Here is a 26368-nt window from a genome sequence, read left to right as displayed (position 1 = left end):
CTTAGCCCACAGAAACAGAAAATGATTCAAAGTGGGAGAAACCCTTTGTCAACTTCAACCGTTAAATTGAGGTAAAGCAGTAAGTCGTATTTCTTCTTGTCTGTCAGAAAAACTCATCTCCAAGAGGAAAAAAGTGCAATCTAACTTAAATTCCTACTGCCTAATCTACAGAATCCCTCAGGGATGCAGGTCAGAAAAGAAAATAACTGACTTGTCAGTTTTCTGTGAGATAAAAGGAAAATGCAAATAACTTGTCCTGAGTTTCTGAAATCCTGGAGCATTAATGACTTGAGTGAGGGAAACAAGAGACATCAAGCCCGCAGACTCTCATTTCAGTGAGAAATATGTTGATGTAGAAGTCCATGCACTCATACCTGATGGGTTGAAGTCCTGAAAGTAGTCAGGACAACGCTGCACGGACACGGTTCCGGCAGCAACGTCACTCCAGCACAACCAGCCATCCCAGGTCCTGTTGCAGTAAGGACCTGCAAAGAGAGAGAGACCTGGGAATAAAATAACTCTTGCTTCAGAATGGTCTTTCAAAGGTAAGATGTAGGACTGGGTAAGGTAGGTTTGCAGCAATGGGGAAAAAAAGAGAAAAGATTTGGCAGTGGTTGATTAAAACTTCACTTAACAGAGACAGTTCCTTATACATACATTTCTTTGAAGACATTTCAAAATCTTTTCTCCTTCAACTTGAAATGGCCTACATCTACAACTGGCAAACCTCAGATCTAGAACATGGTGGGAAAAACAATGTACCTTAGTAAAGAGCCTCACCCTTTCAAAGTCGGCTTTACTGAATTTATTTCTATTCTGGATGTACACCAAGCCTGTACATGTGTTTGCTCATGCACAGAAAACACAGCGGTATCCCAGAAGCCATGAGAAAGCCTGGCTGGGAGGCAGCCCCAGCTGCTGTGCCTCAGGCTGGGCTGAGCCTGCAGCAGCCACTGCGGACAAACACTTCCCTAAGTGCCCCAGGAACAGGGAATCCAGTGTCCCTCAAGAGCCTGTTCCAATGCCTCATTGCTCACACACATTTCAACATCTAAATAAACGTCCCTTGAGAATGAGCTGGCATGTCACAAACAGCTTCTTTCCCAAAAGGCACACAGAATGACTGTGTGCCTCCCTACAAATTTCAAGATGTTTTTATAATCTCGCTTCAGTTTCCTTTTAAAGGCTGATTAATGCCCCCATCTCAAAGGCTGCAGCTCTCAAACATCGTGTAATTCCTCCTCATCTGGATATTTTCCAATTTGCACAGGTCCTTCAGAAGCTGTGAGGCCTCCTTATGCTGTGGGCATGAGCTTACACTGCCATACCTGTACCCATTCCTGATCTCCAGGCACTCACTTCCTCCAAAGAAGCATTTCAGAAGGGAAAAATCTCTTTGTAGAAGAGCACAATCACCTTTCCTTGCCTCAAAAGCCACCCAGCACTTCCAGGAGCTTCCAAGTGAATACAGCAACAGGTAGGGTGGCTGAGGTCAGCCCTGAGTGGCTTATCAGGGAAAGCAGTAATGACACCAGCACAACCCTCAGAGCAGGGAAACCGTGTGGATTAAGATACTTACAATTTTTAAAGGCAGATGTGACCAGGCAGACAGAGGTATAAAAAGAGCATGAAATGAAATAAGGTGGTAAGATTAATTAGTCATGATTTTTTTAATGTAGACATCTACTTAAATTAACGTTTTCTTATTTCATCAGAAAGAAAAGCTTTGTGATATATCTGAAGTGGTGCTATGGGCAGATAGCATAATATATTACTTCATGCATCCTGAAGTGATGTTTACAAATAATTGGGAAAATAATGTTACAACCTAAAAAATGATTGCTAGCAAGATAAGAAATAAATATAACTACAGGACCCTGAATTGCTACAATAATATCTGTTGACCACTTGCATAAGTAAAAGCTCAGGAGAAAGCAATCTCTACCTTCTTTCTTGTGAATAGGGTCCTGCATGATCTTCTGGTAGCATTCATACTGTGCTGTCATGATTTTATTCCGGGTAACGCTCAGCTGGACAAAGTCCATGGTGGAGTTCTGCTGTCCTTCAGCTGGAGAAGCAGTGGCAAAAAACTAAGAGGAGAAACAGTTCTTTTAGCAAACCACAAGTACAAGCTCCAACAAAAACTTTTTCAACATCAATCTTTTCAAATATTGTACTTTAAATGTTTTACTGAAAGAGAGTGACCTTCAAATCTTATTACTGACAATACGATTTAGTGTTTTTATGGCTATTCTTGCTACTGAATCTTGATAAACATCTCCTGAATGAGCATAGGGTAGGAACAATTGGCAATATTTGTAAATAAGAATAGCAACATGCATAGAAAGCACGGAGACAGTCAGAAGCATATGAACAGCTTTTGTAAAACCCAGTGAAATATATCAAAGTTTAGTCTAAAAGACCTTTCAGTCAGGCTCAAAAAGATCCTTTGCAAAAAAAGGCCTTCCATATATTTTATGCACTGAAGCATTTAGCTTGTCCAGAGCTATTTGGTTTCTCTGCAGTCAGGTGAACCATAAAGTCAACCCTCAGAATAGAGAATGTTATTCAAAAGACAAGACATCCACTTTGATAGTTATTAAAATTAAAAATTAAAAAAAATCTTAGGAAAGTTGATCTTGACCAAAACCTGAACCTTTTAAATGCATTTTTAATAGTAGTTAAATATTTTATGGGAACTTTCTAAGCTTCACAGAAAAACAAAGCTGCAGATTGAAATACTGTACCACTGTTGTACAAGGGATGAAATTACAATTTCTGAGGGTGCCTCTGAACCCCAGTTAGTTGTCTTCTCTTCCTCTTCCTGGGGTCTGCAGGGTACTGCCTCTGTGTCACTTGTCCACTGCTACTGTTCTGAGCCAGCAGAGAATAGGCTGGGTTCAGCAGAGGTAAAAACTAATTCTGCTCCTTTGCCAAAGGAATTTAACAGATAACAGAAGATAAAGATCCTGTTATGCAGAAACTACATCTGAACACAAGGTTAGCTCTTTCTGTGCTTCCATATTAATAATTTCTGTGGCACTCTCTATAGGGTTGTTAAAACTGGAAGTGATTTAAAAAATTCATAAGACTCACCATAGTAACCAATAAGAGGAGCAGCAAAAATGTGATCCAGATTTTAGTCATTTTTATAACTGGTGCAGTCAATCTTATGTTGTAGCTGAATGAACTCAAACTGCAACAAGAAAAAAAAAGAAAAAAAATTAGGAATTAATGAAAGCCAACACTGATAAAAGAGTTTCATATTTTATTTCTGAACTAAAATAAATTGATGGAGGTGCTCTCCATTTCTATTCATGCATCGTGATGCCATGTGAAATACACAGGGATGCCCCAAAACAAGGCACTGAGTTCCCCAGCAATGAGCTCCAACAGCAGGGTTTTCCTGCTCTGCTGCCTCCAGTGCCTCAACCAACACCTTCAGAGGGTTTGTACCCTGCTGCCAACCCCACAAGCAGCCCCAGACACAAACTGCACTCTGGCCACCTCTGCCTCTGGGAGCCCACAGCAAACTGCAGGTCAGTTCCCTCAAATACACTCAGACTTTCAAACACACACATTTATTTCCCATTTTCTTCCCACCTCCTGCTATTTAGTTTTGACATTTCTGGAATAACTGATCTAGTGAGAAGCCACTTTGTCCCGAACTTCCAGCCTTGCAAGGATGATAGGAGCAATGCAAGAATTCATTGTGAGCTGTAAATTAGTTTCTGTACAAGCAGAACCCGTAGTTTCTTTATGGGTCATTGGAAGAAAACACAAATACCCAAGCCAGGTATGACCACCTTACACTGCAGACTCTTCTTGGAATTGATTCTTGAAGTGAAAAATTCACCCAAATCATGAAATATACACAATTATTTATGAAGCACGTAGAACATCTATTCAGTGTAACCCTTCTGTGACAAGTGCCTCAAAAGGTAGGGAAATGTTGTCAAGGAGTTTTGTCTTTTAATATTTCAGTGTCCTGAAGTATCCTGAGAAGATCACAAAGCTGAGCCTGGAATTGAGAGAAGACCTTTTCTTCTGATTGCTTTGTGGCAAAAGACCTCTGCATACCGAGTTTAGTTATTACAACTACAGCACATTTCCAAAATCCAGGTATCTCACTGCAGCAGCATTAATGAAGCTATTCTCAGCCAAAATAAAAGCAATAGCATGAGCTTGGCTCCCTGGTACAGATGAATTCACTCCAACTCTCCGAATGTGATTCCAGACACATTCTAGGATTTTCATGCCCAAAATCCTCACCCAGCTCAGAGAGCCCACTGGCAGAGAATCCAGAGGGCTGCGGGTGCTGTGCCGCACACAAACCTGCGTCCTGGCCCAAGCCACACTCCCCTCACATCACACCTGCTCTCATCTCTGCAAGTTTTCCTTTCCAGCAGTGATGTGCTGTGAGAGAATGGGGCATGACAAACAATTGGCTGTACAGAGATTACGGCACAAAAAGCTCATTTCACCCCTGTCCCAGTCACAAAAAGCAAACATTCAACATCCAACTCTTCTGCTGGGACTGGGTCCTCCTAATACAACTACAGTACAATAAACAGCTTCTTGCAGGACATATTAACACTAAATATGAGGTCACTGGTGCTTATTGCACAGCCTGCTGCAAAGACAAGAAATGTGTTGTAAAATCAGCTGTGCCTGTTTAACCCAGACTGAAGTTGTATCCATAACCTTCCTTCTATTTTCACCAGTGGCATGCAGTCCTGGAACACTGCTGCAAATTGCACAGGTGAGGCTCTGAAACTCAAATCTGAAGGATCTTAAAACTCTTAAAGGAAGACCAATTAGCACACATGAAATATATCCTTGGTTTGAGCTGCTAATTGCCTGGAAAATCCACATGATAAGAGCTAAAGTGAATGGATAACTTTAAAAACCTTGATCTGCTAGCTAAAGAAAAATTTAAATATCTTTGTGAAATGACTAAGGCTTGACTAAAACCAGAATTTAAAATATATCTAAATTAACAGAAGGGCAATATGAGCTGAATTCTGCATGACAACTGGGGGCAAGTGTGATTAATTCAAACTTATCACATGTTTCATTCATTTACAGCTGTGTCTGTTTTCCTAGGGGAAAAAACCCTGACCTTGTAAGGAAATTTGAATTAGTAAGTTACTGTAAAGTAATTCCATAATATTTTCTCTCCCAAGTATGACAAAGCACATCTGTGCAGGGTTAAAACCCACAAATGATGCACACAGGAGAGGCCGAGAGATGAACCAAGTAGAAAATAGCAACAATAATTTAGGGTGTATTTTTCCACACATGTACACAAGAGTTCAAAATAATTCTCTACAATAGTTCCAAAAATCATTATGCTAAAACAAATGTTGGATGAAAAATTTAAAATGCACGTTTGTATATTGCTCTCACTTAGCCTTGCTTATTTTAATTTATCTAGAAGATACAACATCATATAAACACAGGCAGAAATTATCTGCTTTGATTCAGAGTCCAAGTTTATTTCTGTTTCACAATATCAAAAGTCATCCCTTAGCTCAGTTCCTTTAGTGGTCCAAGTCCTTTCATACCTCGTAGTTCTGCAGACATTTCCTGTCAACTGCTCCAGTACCTGCTGCTAAATTATTAAGTCTTCCCAGGAGATAAAATGTTAAGTCAAGCCTATAATGCACTTTATGCTTTCTACTCATTTCTCTCAGTTGCTAACATATAGAGAGAAAAAATCCCCAACCACTGCCCTTTTCTAGACATCACTACTTATGGACTTAATTACAAAATGCAGGATGAAGGTCATTCAGATGCCTGTTTGAACTGCAGGAAAGCATTTCTTGCATCACTACATGAATTCATTCACTCAACATTTATTCCAGTTAGTCTGAACAAGACCTTTCCAAGGAAAATTAAGAACTTTCTTAGGGATGGACAGCAATATATTCCATTGACTGAGGCAGAAAGCCAGTACTGCTAAGAAAGTCAAGCTGCTTTTATTAATCATCTGCTCTGATGAGATACAAACCAAAACGAATTCTCTGGAAGTTCCTTCCCTCTCAAAGCTGGGAGGTATTAGGCACACAAGAAATTAATAGTGAAAAGAGACCATTCTTAGGTTTCCTTAAACAATGATGCTTCCCAAGTTGTTCTGCTATTGTAAATCTGACAAGTCCATCATGGGGCAGAGAGAAGACCTGTACTGGATTGAGATTAATCTGAGTGTCCTGAATGAATCCACTCAGTGACAGTGGGAATCTGCACAAAAGCCAGCAGCGTTGGTGTTTACATGGCAGGTATTGACTGAAACTGAGATCTGACAGTCTAAAAGGGAACATCAGAGAGAAAAGAATGGGGAATTCTAACAGGAAATCAGATCTTCCAGGTTTTGAAATATCATTTTTATTTCTGGTGCACGTTTGTGCATTTAGTGAAGACTGGGATAACTTAAACAAAATAAAACAAGAACAAAAAAGGAGCTGCAAGTAATGATACTCCCAAGGCCTGTGTTGTGTTTGTCACTGATAGCAGTGACACCTACTGAAGAACGAGGAATTAAAAAGGAACTGCAAGCTGGACTTAGCCAAAATAGTCACTGATATAGCTTTAACAGATGTTCCCATTTCTCTTCCTCCTGCTTTCTCTACAGAGCCATCCTGCCTCATCAGCTGTTTCTACTTTTAACTTTTCCCCATCCTCCCAGGAGTAAGTGGCACCCTTGGTGATCTCCAGACACTTCCCCTTTCAACCATACAGTAAAAGGGTTAAAAAAAAGGAGTCATTAAAAATAAAAAAAATCATTCTTTGAACTTGAAAACCACATTTTGTAAAAAACAAAAACATAGACAGCTTCCACCTCAAGCAGTTCTCAAATCTGACTTCAAGCGAGAATGCAACTCTGTGGGAGTGGGACAGGAGGGAGAGCTTATGGCACTGCAGGTCCATCCATAAATGCCCAAACATTTTTCATTAATTGGTAATCTTTAATTTGCCCAGAAGCCAACAAAACAACCATTCCCAATGACAACAAAGGGAAAGCCACAAAACTTGTGCAGTGTGAATTATCTACCTTGCAGCGTGCTGTAACCTTGTAACACTGGACTTGAACATGTTTGCATACAGATACACGCCTTCATCTGAAAATGGGGTCATAATGGGTATTTTATTGACACTTTGCTGCTTCTGGTTCTTTTTGGATGGAGGCATACAACTTCAAGTATTTAAAACCTCGGGCAGTGTTTGGTTGTTTCAGCCCAACATAAAGGCAAAACCTTTACTTTTCAAAGTGTCCCTAATTTGAATTTCTGCTCAAACTGCACTGATAATAAAAAACTCCCCCAAACCAACAAAACTAGTAGCCTCAAATGGAATTACAGATAGAGCCTCCACTTGTATCTTCACTCACATAAACTTTCTGGGAACTACATCTCTGACTAAAAAGGCTTCACAAGTGGGCAGCACCAGCCAAGCAACAATACACACCAGATTCACCGAGTCCTGGACATGGACTGCGAAATCCCCACACTTACGTTAGAGAACAATGCAAGGCAGTCTGGAAATCTTCCTATTTGGGTAATCTGCCTTTTTCTGAGGGAATCACTTCTGCCAGGATTTGAACAAACTGCTCAATGGTATCCCATAATTGCTCACAGCTGTATGTGTGGGAATTACTCCATTCTCCTGACAATTACGGAGCTTGAAAGTAAAGGTAAATAAAATACAACATTCTCTCTCATAAAACACAAACGTTCTCTCTCTACCTTTCTTTCCAGAAGTTTCCCTAGGAAGAAGTTTTGGCACAATGGCATTTACTGTCTTCTTGAGGATTAAAAGAAATAGACACAGTGGTATATCCCAATTTATCCCCGAGTTTTCTACAGCACCTTCCTTGTGCAGGTGGCAGGTCAGCCCAGCAGGAGAAAGTCCTCCCTGCTAAATTCCTGGGCCGTGTGCTGTGCTGGTCCCATGGTGCAGGTCTTTGCAAGCAGGAAATTGGGACTGGCTCACCAGGATGTTTCACATCTTGTATCCTCTTTATTAGCACACTTTTTGCTTTTGTTTTTGCACCGCTCTGGCTGCATGTCAGAGGCCTCCCAGAGATTGCAGAACCATCTGCATATGAGATTACAGAGATTAAATTACTCCGGGGTGCTTCTTCCCATGAATAGCTTTTGGCAACCATTCGGATAAGTTTTGTCACCTGCACCCAAGAGAAATTACTAGCAGTAATTGGCAACACTCGTGGCCAGTTCCAATAACACCTAAAGTTGTAAGAACCTATGACAGAGTGATAGTGGTGCTAGTTTTCCTCTATTTTAACTAGCACTTCTTTTGAGCAGTTCACAGGTGTGGATGACATTGCAAGTTATTCTGAGGAGGTCCAGTTAAAATCCAAACCAACAAAAAAAACCAAAAAACAAAACTGAGCAAAAAGTGCCACCACAACAAAGCTCTTTAAATAAGATTTTGGAGGAGGGAATGTCTACAAGGTTCTTCCCCTGGCATATTCTGCAACATCTGCCCTTGGTCAACATTTCTCCTCTCCACACAGCAGACTGCAGAGTAGATTTTTTGTGGTTTTGTCCATCACACCAATTTTGGCTCTATAAAACAGGATTTCCACTGATAAAAATGGTTGAGTATTTTCTCCTTGATTTTACATTGAAAAGTCTTCTCTTGGCCCTTGTGCTTTCCATGCTTCCCCTGTAAATTATGAAGGCTTTGTCCCTCCTTGTCCAGTATGATGAACTTCCTACTGACTTCAGGACACATGAATCCAGGAGTAGAGAGGGTGCAATGCCATGAGGAAGAATGGCAAGGACTCACTGAGGGTTATAGTTACAAGTCAGCAGGGTATCTAACCCTGCCAAAGAAATGCAGCAGAGGAATTTTAAAAATATTGATGCAAAGTAAAATTATTTGTCTCTCCTGAGGAACTAAGTTGTTAAAGGAAGGCAACAGAGATTCTGGCAAAATAAAATCTTTACCAAGAGACTGCTGGGGCTTTGCTGTCAAGAGAAGCAACTGTGATTCCCAACAGTTTATAGTTCCTAATGCCTCCAGAGTTTCCAGTGAGTGTTATTTGACTACTATTGTGTAAGCACATTGTTATTCCTTATTTTACAACCTTAACCCTTTTTACAAGCCCCAACCCAGCTGTATCTTGATGCCTAAAATCCATCAGCACAGCCACATGTGCTGCCAGGCATAATTCCCCATGTTCACTTCAGAGTTCTGTGAGCCACAGCACTGAAATTCCAAAGTAATCACTCAATCACAAAGCAAATTAAAAGGGAGGCTGCTCTGCTGAATGAAGTTATCTGTAAAAATCCACTATCAAACATCCCAGAAACAACTATTAACAGAAAGGAAGGTGATGGCAGAATAGTGAAATATTAAATTCTAATAGCTGATGGGTCAAGGTAGTTTAGTTTTGGTACTTCCCTTTTAAAAAAAATTTAAATTGTATTATATTCCTGTTATAATAATTTTTTAAAGTGGGTTGAAATATATCCAGTAAACTTCCCTGAAATTTTACTTCTTCCAAAACAACTGCTGTGATGTGGCATGGATGTTCCAATTAACATGCTATTTCAAATAAAAGGGAATAGCTCATGACATTTGCTCTTTTCCATGGATTTCATGCTATTAACAAGTTGGAGAGTTCCCACATTGTTACTAGGTATGTAAGTATTGTTACCTAATACATTTATATATGGATGATACTCTTAGCCATAGGATTTAATTTTAGGTAGTCCTGGCAGGAGCAGAGAGATGCACTAATGAGCCTCATGGTCCCTTTCGACCTCAGAAATCCTACAATACATGTGAAAACCTAGTAGAGTCCTCCAAAGAAAATTTCTCCACCTTCAAGCAAAATTAGTTCTGTTTTGAATTAAAGCAAAAGCAGTATGAATTTATGAATTCATCAGACAGACCTTAGGACTTGTGTAACACCCCTGGTTGAGATGCTGAAGTGGGGTTTTTTTCCCAGCCAGTGCTGTTTCAAGGCTGCAGAGTGTACTGCTGCTCTGTGTGCCCCTTCCAGGCAGGGCTTTCTTTATTTGAATGACTCCTTTTGATGCTGTTTACCAAGTAATGACCCAAAAGAGACCCAAAGGTTTCTTTGTGAAAATGTTTACAGCATGAAGCAATTTTCTCAACTGGCTGAGTTTTAAAAGTTTTTTGTTATTTCTTCATTGACACATGCTAATTTTACAAGAACAGTATTTCCACAGTTCAAAGACTTTTCTCAAGGTCAGAACAAGGCAGTGGGAAAATGGGTTAAGCAAAATGTACCAGGACAGTTGTTTTTTTCAGTTTGCCACTCAGGCTTTTTCTCATTGGCCCCAGCCCAGTTTGGCAGCTGAGCACATCCTATGAAACTTACAGGTTTTACACCAATTTTCTTTGGATTCACATTTGGAATCTAAATGTGAATTCAGTACATTTAGAATTTAGAAGTATTTAGAATTTAGAAGTGTGAATATTTATGCACCAATATATTCTCATTCAGTTCTAAATAAAGTGATAAAGATTCAAAATACGATTTTTTAAATGCAATTGTTAATTATCAGGTGGACAGTGGCACAGCAGCAGCTCAGAGCAGGATGGGGAGGGAGCAGGTGGCCAGGAAAGGGAACTGCTTTTGCCAGGATAAACAAAGGGCTGGTGCAGCCACTGCATCAGAACCGGTGTCCCAACTTTGGGTTCACCTTTGGTCAATGACTTGACCAGAACTGATGAACAAAGTGCAGCAACAAACTCTTCATGGAAATGTCAGAAGCACTATAGTCTTCTGGTTTTGTGTTGCACTTTTTTTTTTTTTTTTAACTTAAAAAGCACCCCAAACACCAACCAAACAAAACCCCAAAACGAGAACTAAAATATCCCCAAGGCAGCTTTCACTCGCAATAATTTTAGTCTGGCAAAGGATGAAATTTCAGATGGAATGTTCATGCCAAATATTTGCATTTTCTCTCATTAGATATTTCTGATGCATTTACTAGTCAAAAAAACTTCAGGTAAATTCAAGGCAGCTTTAGAAAAATTAAGCTTGGTGTACTTATATAAAAGAAAATAAACCACCAGCTACTTCAAAGCCTTTACCAGGTCAACCTAAGTCACCACAGTTCAGAACATTTCCTCCTAAATTTAAAATTTCACATGCCAGAAGTCAAAAGTGCAAGCTCTGGAATATTTCACCCTTTGAATATTAGACAATACATGTTATGCTGTGCTAAATTATCAAAACTACTAATCCATCCTGTAGAAAAGCCAAGAAAAAACAGCAGCCAAAACCAAACTTTTGAATTCTACTGGTGTGCAGCTTGCCTCCCTTACTTTAATTAGATGCAGATATTCCCCATCTTTCCTATGTCTTTGCATCACTAAAATGGCACTTTAAGCTGTGCTCACACAGGCTGTAAAGAAGTGAGACTCAAAGTTAAACCAGAGGTAGATAATCTCAACAGTATGGAAGGAAATTACCTTCTGTATCTTTTTCTACACATGCATATTGGTATATGCATTTGTTGAGGTCCACACAGAGGAGGGCAAAGGCTTGGGAATGACCTCTAACAGGAGAAAATCAGGGATGCACATCACCAAAGGGCAGACTAAGAACACAACAACATCAAAGCTTTTCTCTTTACATCTAGAACCAGAGCCTGCCTTTTTATCATATGTACAAGGAGATCCTCTCTGTCTTTCTCCTCACAGACTGGCTGCCTTAAGATGACTTAAGAAGTGATAGAAGGTTTTCCCACCCTCTGCCCACATTTCCTTCAGAAGTCATCTTAAGGCAGCCATAAAGTAGGCAGTGATAGAAGGTTTTCCCACCCTCTGCCCACATTTCCTTCAGATGGTATGTACCAAGATATTGCTAAAGCAAATGGGTATTTTGCATCAATATTATTTTCTGTCAATCTGAGTTAACATTAGCTTTGCCAAACTGAGCAAAGTGTCACCTATGGCTGTTTCTAAGTCTTCTAAATGGGAATTACCTTCAGCTCCATCCACACCACAGGAATACCAACATAAGCAAAACTCTGACATGGGCCAAAGCATCCAGGGAAAAGAAACACTTTGCTAGAGATGTTGTCAGTTTAAAAGTAAATTACAGGATCAGGGAAATTATCTAACCATCTTAACAAAATGAGATCCCTGGAACAGAGGCAAACTGCAACCCAGTGGCTGCAGCAACCCCTCTCAGTATTCCTCATTCTGATCTGAACACAGAGCGCAAAAAATAACTGGCAGCAGTATAAATAAACTTGAGAGTCTCAGCTTGTTTTGCTACATATGATCCCCCAAAGGGCACTTATGACTGTTTGGACAGGCAATGCCATTTTCAACCACCTAGAACATATTTGAGTGCTGATCTTTATGAACTATCATTGCTAATGCGCACTTACTTTTAAAAGAGTAATTTCTTTTTTGCCTGAGCTCAGTCTGAGTATCTAAGTAGAAATCTTTATCACTAAGTAGAAATCTTTATCACTAACTGAAATAATACATTTCTATATCTTTTCTGAAATACCACTTAGGCAAAATTTTTTCCACCTGAAACTGCATATATTCCTTACCTGAAAGTAAGAAGCTAAGCCTTTTCTAATTTTCAAATTTGTCCAGCAACTGCATCTTGAAGCCTTAATTCCCATTTTGAAATACTAGAGAGCAGCAATGCTGAAAACTGGGCAGGCACAAGAGCTTCTGCTGCCGTGAAGAGTTTGAACTAGCAGGAGCAGTGGGTGGGGGAGCTGACAATTTGGCTGGCACAGTCTGACAGCCACACACACACACATTTCTGGGGGTCAGCACAGCCCTTGCTGCCGTGCCCAGAGCCAGGGGCAGTGCCACATCCCTCCCTTGTGCACGCTGGCTCTGTGTGCCTCACTCGCTCTCTGCATCCCACGCTGTCACACAAAGCCCTGTGCTCCCTGCACAGGGAGGCAGAGCTGTCACGGACAGTGCCAGCTGCAATCTGTAGGAAGCAGTGTGAATGTTTCCATGAATTCTGTTGAAGATCATATGCTCAGGGTGTGGCCGTGGGAAAGACCAGTCTATCTTACACGCGGTCCCTGAAGTCCAATTAGTGTTCCTTTAATTACAAACAGACTTTTCCATATCCTTTTGCAGCATCCCGCCCTCTCTTACCTGAATGAAAACCAAAACAAAATACTGTGGATGTTAAAAATGGTACATAAACCAGACACAAAAATCTCTATCTCGATAAACTGGAGTCTCACTTGATCAAGAATATGAAATAGTACATATCAAATATAATAAAACATTACAAACATTATAGCTACAGCAGAGGAATGTGCATCAAGCACAGCTATTCTGGTTATGAATTGCATATATATTTTATTTGCACATAAATTTATTTAAGCACATTTTCTCCCCTCCAGATGTAATATTAACAATAATATAAAAGGCAGGAAATGTAATGGAAAATCTCAGTTTTAAGCTTGTCAAAATTGCAAGCAAATGAAAATTTTCCTTCCAAGCATGGAAAATATTATATGGCTTTAAATAGGTGTCCATCTTTTCTGCATACTCACATCCTGCATTTATTTTCCTTGAGAAAAATAAACCTCACAGAAGCCTCAGACTGATTTCACACTCCAGAAAACAGTCATTGGCAGAAACAAAATGCATGGAATTTGATGGGAAGCTTTTATAAGGATGTCTACCCAAATTAAGTTTAAAAAGAATCATTTGAGTTTGTATTTGCACAGAGCAGATCCTGCCATCCTTAAGTCAGTATCTCAAATGCCAGTGCAGAACTCACAGGCATTAGTTTGGCTTTGATGCACAGCCTGGACATCAAACTTGCAGGCATTACTTCCCTCAGACTGAGGTACCAAAACTCACTAAGTAATGCACTTGGCATGCATTTTTAATTTTTTTCCCCTGTATTCTTTAACTTAAGACACCTCAAAGGCTCATCCATTTCATGCACCTGCAGAAACTCTGAACTTGCACCCCTCAACTGCGACCCTCTCAAAGCTGTATTTGTATATCCTGTCCCACAGAGCATGTGAAAACTCAAATTTCATCTTGCTGAGAAATTCTGTTCACAGCTGCTTGCTTGGCAGAGATTTGGATGGGGAGGGAGGGAGGAGGGAGAGACAATTTTCCAAGCAATGGGGAAAAACAGTACAGAACTTTCATCATCAATGGCCTTGACATGGCTGGAGCCAACGGAAACAACATCGCCCAAGCGGCTCCATGCGAGGGAACCATTCACAAATAAAACATCTCCTGCATTTATTTCTATCATGGTAGCTTATGCCAAGCTTCCTTTGGTGAAATCCAGATTTCTCCTGCATTGGCTTCCTCCTGCTGTTGATAGAGCAGGATATTTGCTGAAACAAGCAGGTGATGAATGAGTATTCTGAATTAATCAGCATTTATGCTGGAGAGAGAATTGTGTTCTCTTCCGAAGCTCTAAGAACAACTGGCTGTGTTTTTCCAAAGGAGAAAACAAACACAGGATTTCTGTACTGAATTCTAACTGGATGCAAGTCCTGCTGGCAGGTGAATTCCATAACGGGTACATGTCTTACTGGCCCTGTCAGTGATTTTATGGAAGCAAAAATGCCTGGCAATTGGTACAGGCCTACACCACACCAAGAACAGGCAACATTTCATGAGGCAACTTCTCATTGCCATAACTCCTCCAGGATTCCAAAAGAAATGCAAATTTGCAGGAATTAAAGCCTGGTTGGTTTCCTCCCCAAGCAGTAAATATATTTCCCTTTCTCAAGAGAGCATTAGAAAACAAGTACTGCACAAGTCTATTTTACTATCACTCAGTGATGAGTATAGCTTACAGAACCCACAAAATCATTTTTATTCTTGGTGTTCCCTTGTGATATCCCAAGCCTTTACTGATTCTGCAGTGCCAAACACTTCCTGCACATCATTACAAGACTAGTGACATTTTACTGATAGCATTAGTTATTCCAGATATCATACCAATGTATTATAGAGCAGGAAGAAAAATACTTTTAGCTTTGTCTAAGCCAAGAATGGATTAGATAAAAACCCTGATCAAGAAGGACACTGAAAACTTTATCTGTATTTTGGGTTTCTATTCTAAAAGACATAATTTCCCAAATATTAATTCAGTAAGATGTTGAGATATCAGAAAGCATCGTTTGCAACCACCAGAATAAGTAAATCCACTCTCTTGTCATTGCCACCAGACAGCTTCTATCTATCTTTGTAATCATTGTTGATCCTCAGGCTGCTTCATTACACCACTTTACAAAGCTTTGGAGAACAGAAAGAAAATTTTGATGAGTGTTTTTAAGGAACAGAGAACTTTAAATCTGGAGTGGCCATCACCCAGAGATCTGAACTCTGAACCCCACTTGGCTGGTGATCTCTGAGGGTCAGACATTACATGAAATATTACATCTGTTGGGAATCAGACTACCAAAGTGATGGGAAGTTCAGTCTAATCCAAATGTGGGAGCCAAGTCAGCTACTGAAAATAAAAATGCTATAAAATGTAGAATCATTACCCTGTGAAGAAAATGGTTTCACTCCTAGCAAGAAAATCATAAAAAATAGCCCTTCAATGCAGTTTTCTTGTAAGGTCACAGAGAAGCACCAAAAAAAAAAAAAAAAAAGAATATGAAGGACAGACAAGAGCAAGAGAATTTAAATAAACTGATTCTAAATCAAAGTTGAGTTGAGAGTCAGTTGATATATTCAGTAAGGGCTTTGTGAAGGAATTCTTAAGGCATGTGTGGCTCTTACAGACATATCTATTGTGGGTGGTATTTTAACCAGCTTCGTGTCTGACAGTCTGTGGAATATAAGTAGATTTCAGCTTCTAATACAGATATAATTTTCCTTCTTTATAGGAGTGAGTACCAGTGAGAAAGTGCAGTGTGTTTAGAACCAGTCCACTTATATTTACAGTTGTTGAGAAGCCTACAAAAACTGGCAGTTTTGAAGGCCATAAGTAATAAAACCTTTAATGTGTTGGAGAAAAAAAAAAAAGAAAGGAATTTAAGCTATTTGCCCACCACCACATTGCACATTGTGTCACAACTGAGGTTTAAATATTCATTCAGCAACTGGCAATTGATTTATCATTCATTTCTGTTGGGATTGTCATCAGAAGGACTGCAAATGGAGAGTAAAATTCCTTGGGTTAAGAGAAAACCCAGAGAAATGAAAAGTCAGGAAAATATAAACCAATATTTCTGCTAGTAAATTAGCAGTCATTTATCATCTGCACCAGCTTTTCACCTGGAGTTGTGAAGTACTGTCTCTGAGAGGGTCTCAGGACAAAAATCCCTTCTAAGGCTGTGGTTTGGATATTAATGCCTCTCACCAGGGACACCTGAGTTTAAAGGAACATCTCCCACAAGGAATTCTAAGTGTGAAATGCTATGTGTGACTCAAGTGAGACAATCTACCTGAACACTCTCTTTGCTCCTAAGAAACACGAAGGAGACTCTTCCCATGCTGAGAAGGCACCACGACCTAAGGTGACCTCCTGCCTCCAGCTCTATCCCCTTCTCATCTCTTTTACACATCATCACAAAGCAATCACAGCTCTTAAGCAGGCCATCCTGACAGAGGACAAGAATATTGAGGAAGGACAGGAACCATGAGAAAATCACTTGTCAGAGAATGTATTCCTAGACAAAAATGTGAAAAACCCTACAATATACCTTAAAATATCTTGTGTAAAATGTTTGTGCTAGGTATCCATTTAACACCACAGCACATTCAAAATCCAACACCTGATAATTACCATTAATGGGGATAAATTTAAAAATCTGCAGACATCAGAGTCAAGCCTTCACTTAGATTTTGAAACACTCCAACTAAAAGTGGTTTTGAAAAACTCTACGGTCCTTTTAGCTGGGAAATTTATTCACAGTGGTCGAAGTACACCAAGGAATTCTCAAATCTCTGCACTCCAAACAAAACAAAGGAACTGAAAGGGTGTTAACTTCGGAAGCTAACTTGAGCTTTTTAAGTACCAACACCATCAGCTATTTTGCTCTCCAAAAAATACCCCAGAGACATCTCCAACCTACTTGCTGGTGGAGTGGAAATGGACCTACCCAGCTAATTAGGATCATCCTTTTAAAACTGACCTTTCACAATAGCAAAAGGTGATCAACACATACAAGTATTGCAGAGAGCACAGAACCATTAGAAATAAACCTCTGTCTCTCATTTTGCCTTCTCCAGCCTGCAGGTGGGGCAATCAGTCTCTAGTCCAGCCTCCATTTACACCGTGGTTGCTCTCAGTTGTAAGTGCACTCAGATCAAGACCAAAGGCTAAATTTAAATTCCCTGCCTCTCACAGAGTTCCTCTGAGATGCCCTGAGGGTGTAAGAGACACTTGCCAAACCTGCCCCTGATGGATCTGCTGCATCCTGCTGGACTGAGCCAGGCCTGCTGGGCTTCCCAGGAAGAAGCAGGTGCATGAGTGCTGGGTCATCCCATCCCACCCCTAACATGGAACACTACGAACCCTTCCCCTGTTAGTGGCTTCCCTATAAACAGCTGAGCTGAAGGAACAGGAATAATAATAAAAAAAAATTAAAAAGAAGGAAAATTAAAATTTGATGGAGAATAGAAACACACACAGCATCCTGTTCAGTTTCACTGAAGTCACTGAGTCATTATATGGCACAACAAAAGCAAACGAGTCAGAAACAAAGGTCCTGAGAAAAGGGGGTACACACACTGGGCCACCTCCAAGGTGCAAATAAAGGGCACACTGCTACTTACAGCTTTTAGAGAAACCCCAACAAGAGCCAAGAGAGAAGGATGAAAATTTTTGGTGATCTCCCACCACAGATCTGACAGCTCACCTCAGCAGGGCTGTCAGCATCTGGAACATGACTGGAGCAGTTTTGCAGTGGCTGCAGTGCCCCAGCCCCAGGACAGATGAGCACTGGGGCTGTCCTTACTTTGTCCTGTTTACACAGCCCTTTCTGCAGGAAATGGCTCCTCCCAGGGCTGAAGGGACCAAAAGAGTCAAGTGATCTTTAAGTGCAGAGAGGAGGTGGAGGAAAGGGTGGTATTCTTTCCCATCAAAGATCATTTTTACTTACATATGATCCTTTGTTGAGCTTAGACTCTTGTTTCTGAGGCTGTAATTGACACTGATGAGCTTTGCCAAGCAGCCCTAAAAACAGCAACTCTGAAGGTATAACCTTACAAAAGTAGTACAGGAGCACCCTTCTCTGCTACCCAAGGGAGCTCCAAGAAATGCATCTTGGTAGAGACAATATTTGGCAAAGAGATTTGTATACTCAAGGGGAAATGCTATTCTGCACTAAGACCAGGCTGTGAATCTAGATAGTCCTTTGAACAATTATTAAACTGGTGCTCTCAAGTATTTTCACCACATCTGGAAGAGCTGAAAAACCCAAAGAGAACATGCACTAAAAATACATAAATAAATAAATAGATAAATAAATGAAGTGCATCCACATTGCTCTGTGAGCTCTAAGTTTTGCTCAAGGACTCTTCCATGGGCCTTCTGGTGACTGTTCAGCTGGAAATTAAGGGTCCAAGAGATTTTTGTGAAGGCAGAAAGGGATATCCTGAGTCCCAGCCACCAGCCTGACAATGCAGCTTCCAAAAGCCAGGACTGTGGGGACCGTGTTAGGAGCACACTGTGGGGAGTGTGTAATCACTCATTACTGCCCTGTGTGCTCATGGAGCCTTCTTATAATTCCACTTTAACTATTAAAAATGTTCTGTTTATGAAAGATCCTACACTTTAAGCAATAGGTTCCTACTCTATAAAAATCAAACGATGACTTTAATTACATCCTGTTTCTCAATATATTCAGGTAGTGAGCTTTGAAAGGTACACTGTGTAATTCTAATATATTTATTGGGAAAAACAATTTGCACAATTTAGGCTGTGGAAAGTCTATTTCTAACTTCACTTTCATTTGTAATTGACCTCTGACTAGCGTAACTTGAAATTTTCTTTATGACAATCTGTTCTAGGCTTCAAGGCACAAAAAACCCAAAAAAAAATCCAAACCAAAATTCAAGGCAAAAAAGACAAAAACCCCACCCAGTTTATGTTAAACTCTCATTGAAAACCTATGCCTCTCCTGCTGTTTTCTACCATAAAATATTTTTTTTATGGTAGAAATGCATTCTCAAATGCATTTCTCTCAGCACCATCCACTCTCCTGCAGGACTGTGACATAGGTGGAGATGATCACCGTGGGACTGGATTAGTTTCTTGGCAAAAGCATTTATGACGTACTTGCTGCTCCATCCTAAGGTTTGTCAGCATTCTCTGTCCTAGCTGGATCTACACCCCAGAGGGACAGCTGAGGAATTATTGCAGAAAGCCAGTGTCTGAGCTCTGGATTTCAGAATTAGCTGCATTTATGTCCAAGGGATGAAATGCTTCAATAATTTCTCATTATTGCATGCTACTTCCTATTTGTACTGAAGCTTATAAAAGTAAGAAAGCAGAGCTGCCTAAATTGTAAAACTCCAAAATTTCTAAAGGCAAATCTTTACACTCTTAAGACAAATTTTCATCCCATGCAAGAGTTAAAGAGCTACAAACTCTTCAAAACTCTGACGTTCTCTAAGCTGTCTCATTTTTTGGTGCACCTAGCAGTTAATTTGAATTAAGGTATTTTAATTTAACTGCAGAGACAGACTTGTTGAGACAACTACAAATGTGAGTCTTCACACATTTATCATTCTCCCTGAGCTACTTCTCACAGCTTGATGGCACATTAGGAACTGACTGCTCCGTGGCATTTCTGCAGGGTTACTCCCCTGAAGTGCCTTGTGCCTTGCCAGCCCTTCCTGCCCAGAAGAAACCTGGGTGTGATCCTGGCTCTTCCCTCATAACCTTCTTCATTACAGAAACTGTGACCTTGTTTCATTTATTCCTTCTATACTTCATTGGCCTTACTATGAGGCAAAACACATTTATTGAAATGTAACTAACTTATCGAGGACATCAAAAATTATTAGAATGCACAATGCTTGATGCTGAAATTATTAATCCAATTTCTTGTGGATGAAGGAAGAAGCAAAATTTTGATCCTGCCCTCAATAACCCAGATGTTCAAATGGTCTTTGTGCACAGCTCCTCACCATTCCTGGAGAAGTGAAGTTGTACTCTGAGCAAATGCTTAGACGGCAAATAAGAATTTTGTCGCTCTGACAAAATCTGACTCTGTTTGACCCACAAGTTTAGTAAAGTAAAAAGGAAAGTTAGGGAGTTGTTGTTGATCAAGGCTTCAAACAAAACACAAGCGTGCCTTCCTTTCTGTGCTAATTCTAGGAGGAGAAGGAAGTAAACACAATTAATGGCTGATAATTATAAAAATACTGTGTTTCTTTATATAGTGCAGCATATAGCTTTCATAAACACTGAAGATGTTACATTCCACTCCTTTCAGTCAAGTCTGGATAATATTACATACTATCATTGTTAGCTAAATGTGTAGTTAGATTAAAGATATGTGAGTCTCAAAGTACTAAGTAGTTCCCAAGACCATTAAGGAGAAATTATTTTTTTTTTTTCTGTAAACAAGTCATTGAAAACAATTAAATTCAGTTTCTTAAGGGGTCATATACTTTTTTTTCCCCCATTTCAGGAATCACCATGCACAAGGCATATACAGAAATTAAAAGCAGGACACTAAAGCTCACTGGTCTATATCTGATTCAGGATGGGAAATTCTATGTTCTGAGTATAAAGGTTTCAATTCAATTACACCTGTGAAACAATATTAAGTATTCTAAAATAAATGAAAAGCATGAATTGCATTGCAAAAATATAATATCCTGACCCCTGAAATATTCTGATCCCTGAAAACAACATGTCACTGCTAACAAATCAAAAACATCTGTTTCCACAACATTAATGGGTCTTAAGAGCAATTTGTTGTGGAGACTAACTTTTAAAAACTTAAGGAAAAAAAAAAAAGGAATCAGCAGGATGGGACAGAAGGTAACAGTGGGGAAAAGAGCTCAATCCCAGTATCTGGAAACAAACTGGCACATTTTCTTCAGCTCATTGGAAACCTGGCACGTTTGTCAGTTTTACAACATTCTCCAGCTGCAAGGTACAAATATGCACAGAACATGGTATGAACATAGAGTATGATCATATACAGACCCCCTGGAACCTTTCAAGCCTGAACATTTCTGGTCCTTGTGTTATAAAAGTTACCTAATAACCACTTAAAATTTGTAAAAGCTAAACTGCTTATTCAGTTAGGTGCAATAGCCAGGAGCCAAATCACAAATTAGGAGCAAAGGAAAACAAAATCAAGTTTATCAACAAATACAACCATCTTTGACTTGAGACCAGATTATTAGTAGCAAGTTCTCTCTGACCTGACTCATTTTGGAGACATGTGGTTTCCATATGCTGTTTCTACAGTTGCAGATCTGCACGTTGGGACATAAAAATTTTGTACAAATTTAGAGTAAGTGGGGTGAGACGGTGCTGAGGCTGGTGCCCAAAGACTGGGAATGGATGCACAAATTCAGCTCCTCAAATAAGAAGCTGCATAGTTGGATAAGCCAAGTAGCTTTTTTTATATTTAGTGTTCTTGCAAGCTCCATCATATTATGAACAGAGTGCACAGAGACACAATAATTTATTTAATAGGAGCAATTTGAAACTAAGCTTATGAATATTTGCTGAATTAAGGCTGATAAGATGATGCTACAACAGGTCTCAGTGCAAAAACACTTATCAGTTTACCAAGAGCTAGACTTACCCCCTCAGAAGTGAATATATTTTCCTGTCTCTCACCTAATGCAGGAATATGGTTAACACTTCTTCATGAGCCACTGCAACAGTATGTAGATGCTAGAAAAATACATTTTTTTCCCCCAGTACAACACCTTTAAGTAAATAATGATAAATTCTAAAAGAGCACCCTAAAACATTCTGTAACCACAAGTTATGCTGATCAATGCTTCCCCCACCTCATATTCATCATACAGCTAAAGGCTTTCCTCCTAAAAGAGTAATTAATTTAACCTTATCAGATTATCAAAATTTACTTAAGGAGAATATGGATGTTGATAAATAAATAAAATTTAAACCACACATATCTTATTAGTTTACCTATTACAGAAGGCAGGAACCATAAATAGGAGTCACCACTGGAAAACATCTATTTGTCCACACAGGTAATGTGTGGCAAATGTGTTTTTCTTTGAATGATTATGTTTACTGATTTATATCAGTGAAGGATGACAAACATTTCCAGTGAGCTCAATCCTACTTCCCTGAGAAGAAAACAAAAACAAGGAGCAGCACCAGCTGCTTGGCAGGACTGTGCTGGAATGATAACATGGTCTCAGAGCGCTCTTGCTCAGGCCATGGAATTAATTACTGGTGAGTAATTAATTCAGCCCCAGCACTGACTGTTGCTTCACCTTGCCCAGCAAAGAGCCTGTTTTGCTCATGGTGCTCAGTGCCTTCACACAGAGCTTCTCCAGAATTAGTTCTGCATGCACTGCACATTAGAGCAATATTAGAACTAAGGAGGGGACCATGCCAAACTATGAAATATGTACATCTAGAAAAGATTTGTGGATAAGGACAATTTGCTATACCACTAGCATAAAACTCTGTACTACATCTACCTGAAACAAAGCAACAAACCCTATTTTATTTAATAATATCCACCCACTAATTTGAGTGAATCTTCATTAGCGATCCAGTTCTAATTAGAAAATTAGTATGAACTGGTTCTATAGCTCATTCTGCAAAACTCTCATCATCCTCCAACTTAACAGACTCTTGTTCATAAAAAGATGCACTTATTTCTAAGAGAATGGAAAATTATCAATCTGAATTTAAAAAAAAAAAATAACAAGGGAAGGGGACAAAGAAACAAGCTAAAATTATACAAAAGTACTTTGTTATACAAAGTGACAAAGGACGAATAGCAATCAGAAAAAAAAAATTAACCCGAAAGGCAAAAAAGAAAACCAACAAAACCACACACCCAACAAAGCCACACCACATCAAAGAAACTCAACCACAAGCTCCTCTGAAACTGTGTGATTGTGTAGATTTCTACGCTTTCTTGGATAATGTTCCAGATTTGTTGGAAATCTGGACAGGACTTGCATGAGAACAGGCTTTCTGATGATATTTTAGATACTCCCAGGTTATAAGTCTGCCAGAAAAAATGCAAGAGCAGCCTTTTTCTATAGTAGTTTTGTACTTGGATTCCAACTCCACCAAAAGAGGAGGAACTGCAGAGTTGTGTAAACTTAGAGAGAGATCAGTCAAAACTTCCCATTTTCCTGACCAGTGCACAATATGGTACAGCCTGAATATTGGGAAAGACTCAAGAGAACTCTGATTTCATTCAAGTCACTTCAACCTTTTCTAGTTTTGAAAATGTATTAATTGGTGCTATTTAAAACAAATGCCTGACAGGAGTCACAGCACTATTCAGTTGGTTACCAAATGGTTTTCTAATGAAGAGCAAGGATTTCTGTCTTGAGCACTGTGCTGTGAGCCGAACAGGAAGGATTCCTGCACCTTACAGATATGGCTGGTAAATAAAGCAGGATGTTGCAAAGGTTACCTTCCTCACAAAAAACAAGGAAAAAATTAAAGTCGTTACAGGACTGTGAAAAGGGATCTTCCATCAGCAACAACAATAACATGCTCTCTATATTTTGGAAGGGGAAAAAAAAAGCTAACTTAACAACTGATTTTTTGTTACTCTTTAGTGCTGGCAAAAAAACTAGAGGCATTTCATTCCTGAAAACAATGACATAACCACAACTTCCACTCATGTATCTTGCACTTCTTTGCAAGAGATGCAACTTAGAAACTGGTGTTCTGAAAACCACGCTCTTGTGCAGTCAAGACAAAGTTAATTAAAAGGTCTTCTGGGAGAGGAGATTCCTGGCTCAAACACCTTTTGTGTTTTTGACATAGGCTTGCTTCTGTGCTTTGTTTTATTACAACACATACTCTCTGGTTTTATGGGGAGAGAACAGTAGGTTCTTCCAGAGGGTTGCAGAAAAGTGGAAATCCTTTATCTTGACATTTGTGGATAAAGACAGCTTTGGAAATGCAGCTTTGGAAAGCCCTAGACTCTTGGAGAATAGGAAAAGGAATGAAGACACATTTGGTTATTACACAGATTCTGGCAGATGCAGAGTCAATAGGATCTGAGGAACACAAAGCCAAATGAAAATAATTACTTCCATCTCTTGAGGTATTTACCTTTTCAGCTGGGTAAAAAGGTCTAGATATTGACAATTGCCAGGAGCAGCACTGGCTTGTCTTTGAAAGCTCAGGTTCTGCAAAGTGGGGCAGGAAGGGCAGCTGAATCTCTTCAAACAGAGAAGTTGCTAGATAAGTTGGTGCCCTTCCTGTTAAGCCAAAAGGGCCCCAAACACACAGAATCCATATGACCCATGACATCATCAAACACTGGAAGTTGTTAACCAAATGCCCAATGTCAGGAAACAACTATCTGTCTGTGACAAACTGAGTTCTTCCCTCTCTCTAGGACTGGAACTAATTTATTTTCTGTCAAAGTTTGCTTACAGCCTTTCTCTCTCTTCTCTCATCAAAACAAGCATTTTCAGCAGTCACTTGCAGGTTACCCCTCTGGCAACCCAAAAGAAATTGGTTTTAACCTGCTTTGTGGTCCCCCTTACTGGAATGATATCTACCAAAAAAAAAAAACAGTGCCCTTTGAACTGGTCACCCTCTAGGAAAACCCAGCTGATGTAAAGAATCATCACCTGTAATTCTTTTGTCATGCCCAGTGCTCCAAGTATTTAAATGTTTGCTTTAAAAAGTTGCCAATGGATTCTGGAAATCCACATGTATTTCTTGGAGCTTTTAAAGTTGACCAAAACTGCTTGCATTCATCCACATAAGATCATGTGCTGTTTTAGGAGGAACATCTCAACTAATGTGCTGCAGTCAATTGAGACAGAAGTACTGTTGATTTGAATTAATTAGTTTCTTTATTTTTACACTAAGCAGCACACATGGCCCTTCCTATACCAAGTGATACATCAGTTTTGGGTTTTTTTTAAGCAGATACAAGTAACATTAGCAAATAACTACTGAGCACCCTCTGTATCTCACCTTTCAAAAGCAGGAGTGCTGTGGACCCAGTGTACAAGAAATTTTCAGCATCACATACTTACTCTTCAACATTTCCTGCTCAACCCTAGTTTTCCCCCCCTCATTTTTAACTGCTTTTAAAGGATTTGCAAACCTTTGACCTTGCTTCATGCTCTGAGCATCATCCACACAGACTCACTAAGTGTGTGGACTTGAAGGATTTTGTAGGTTTGAAGACTCAAAAGGAGTCAGAGAGCTGAGGAAAAATGACTGGTCTCTAACAAGCCATTTGCCAAACTGGACAAAAGCAGGATAGCCTAGAAAAGCTTTCAAGGAGCAGCATTAACTCCAGCCTCACCCAGAGCCACCTCGTGTCTGTGGATATGTCCCCTGTTCCCTTGCAGGCACATCCCTGCTGTGTCCAGCTCGCGTGCGAAGGAGGCAGCCGTAGCCACGCCGAGGGATCCTCGGCTGCCAGACTTCCCCTCTCAGCCCTGCTAACCTCAGCCCTGACCTACAGTACCCGCAGTTTTCCATTCCTTAGCCTCTCTTACGCAAATATAGCCCAGGATTCCAAATTGGGCTGTGTTTATTCCAGGAACACAAAGACAACCGTTTTCACGTCTAAGAAAGTGACGTGTCTTGATAAAAAATTGAAACATTTTCATACAATGCCGAACAAATGCAGTTTTCATCAGCACCCCAAATCCCTATGGACTGGTTTCTAGTCTATTTTACTAATTCCTGGATCCTTATGCCAAATTCATGTCTTCCCAAATTTGTCTGAATCCCCTCTTGCTTGAGCTCCTTATTTCAGATTAGCTGGAAACCATCTCCAATGTTTGCAACTGTGCCCATTAGCAGGTATCTTTCTGGCAGAAAGTTAATTCAACTGCACACAGAAACAGTCCACAATTGTTGCTTCAACTAGGTGCTATTTTTCATCTTTGCCTTTTAAACAAAACTGAACATTTGGATTCCAAGTGTTGCAAACCATGGAAAATATCCTATATGTCAAAAAGCACTGCTGCAAATAAGCTGCTTTCTTTTCAAAATTCAAAAGCAACATATTTTTCTTTTAAATGATCTACCTAAATTTTCCAATACAACAGCCACATCACAAGATTCTGTGATTTCATTTTGCTGAGTACATTAAGGCTAATTTGCAGTTTGACAGTGAGAAACTTCCTTACTTTTTATTTTGTGTCATTACCAGTGATGATAAGTAAATACCCAGTACTTAAAAAATCCATAAATTTCTTATACATA

The 26368-nt window shown here is 39.7% G+C and overlaps 1 protein-coding gene across 1 annotated transcript in view; it reads right to left on the bottom strand.

The window, feature by feature from the left end:
• The window catches only part of CALCRL (calcitonin receptor like receptor), a 62647-nt gene that overhangs the window by 26918 nt on the left and 9361 nt on the right, over nt 1-26368 (bottom strand). Inside the window, exons 2-4 of the mRNA XM_041403339.1 lie at nt 3097-3196; nt 1946-2090; nt 375-485 (exon numbers count right to left, since the gene is read on the bottom strand). Of these exons, the coding sequence (XP_041259273.1) occupies nt 375-485; nt 1946-2090; nt 3097-3147 (307 nt within the window). The 5' untranslated portion in view covers nt 3148-3196. The remainder of the gene's footprint in view (nt 1-374; nt 486-1945; nt 2091-3096; nt 3197-26368) is intronic.

Source organism: Onychostruthus taczanowskii, unplaced genomic scaffold (assembly GCF_017590055.1).
Source record: "Onychostruthus taczanowskii isolate IOZ18803 unplaced genomic scaffold, ASM1759005v1 scaffold20, whole genome shotgun sequence".
Lineage (NCBI taxonomy): Eukaryota > Metazoa > Chordata > Aves > Passeriformes > Passeridae > Onychostruthus > Onychostruthus taczanowskii.
Note: the sequence above shows the minus strand (reverse complement) of the source record. Positions and strands in the feature narration are given on the sequence as shown.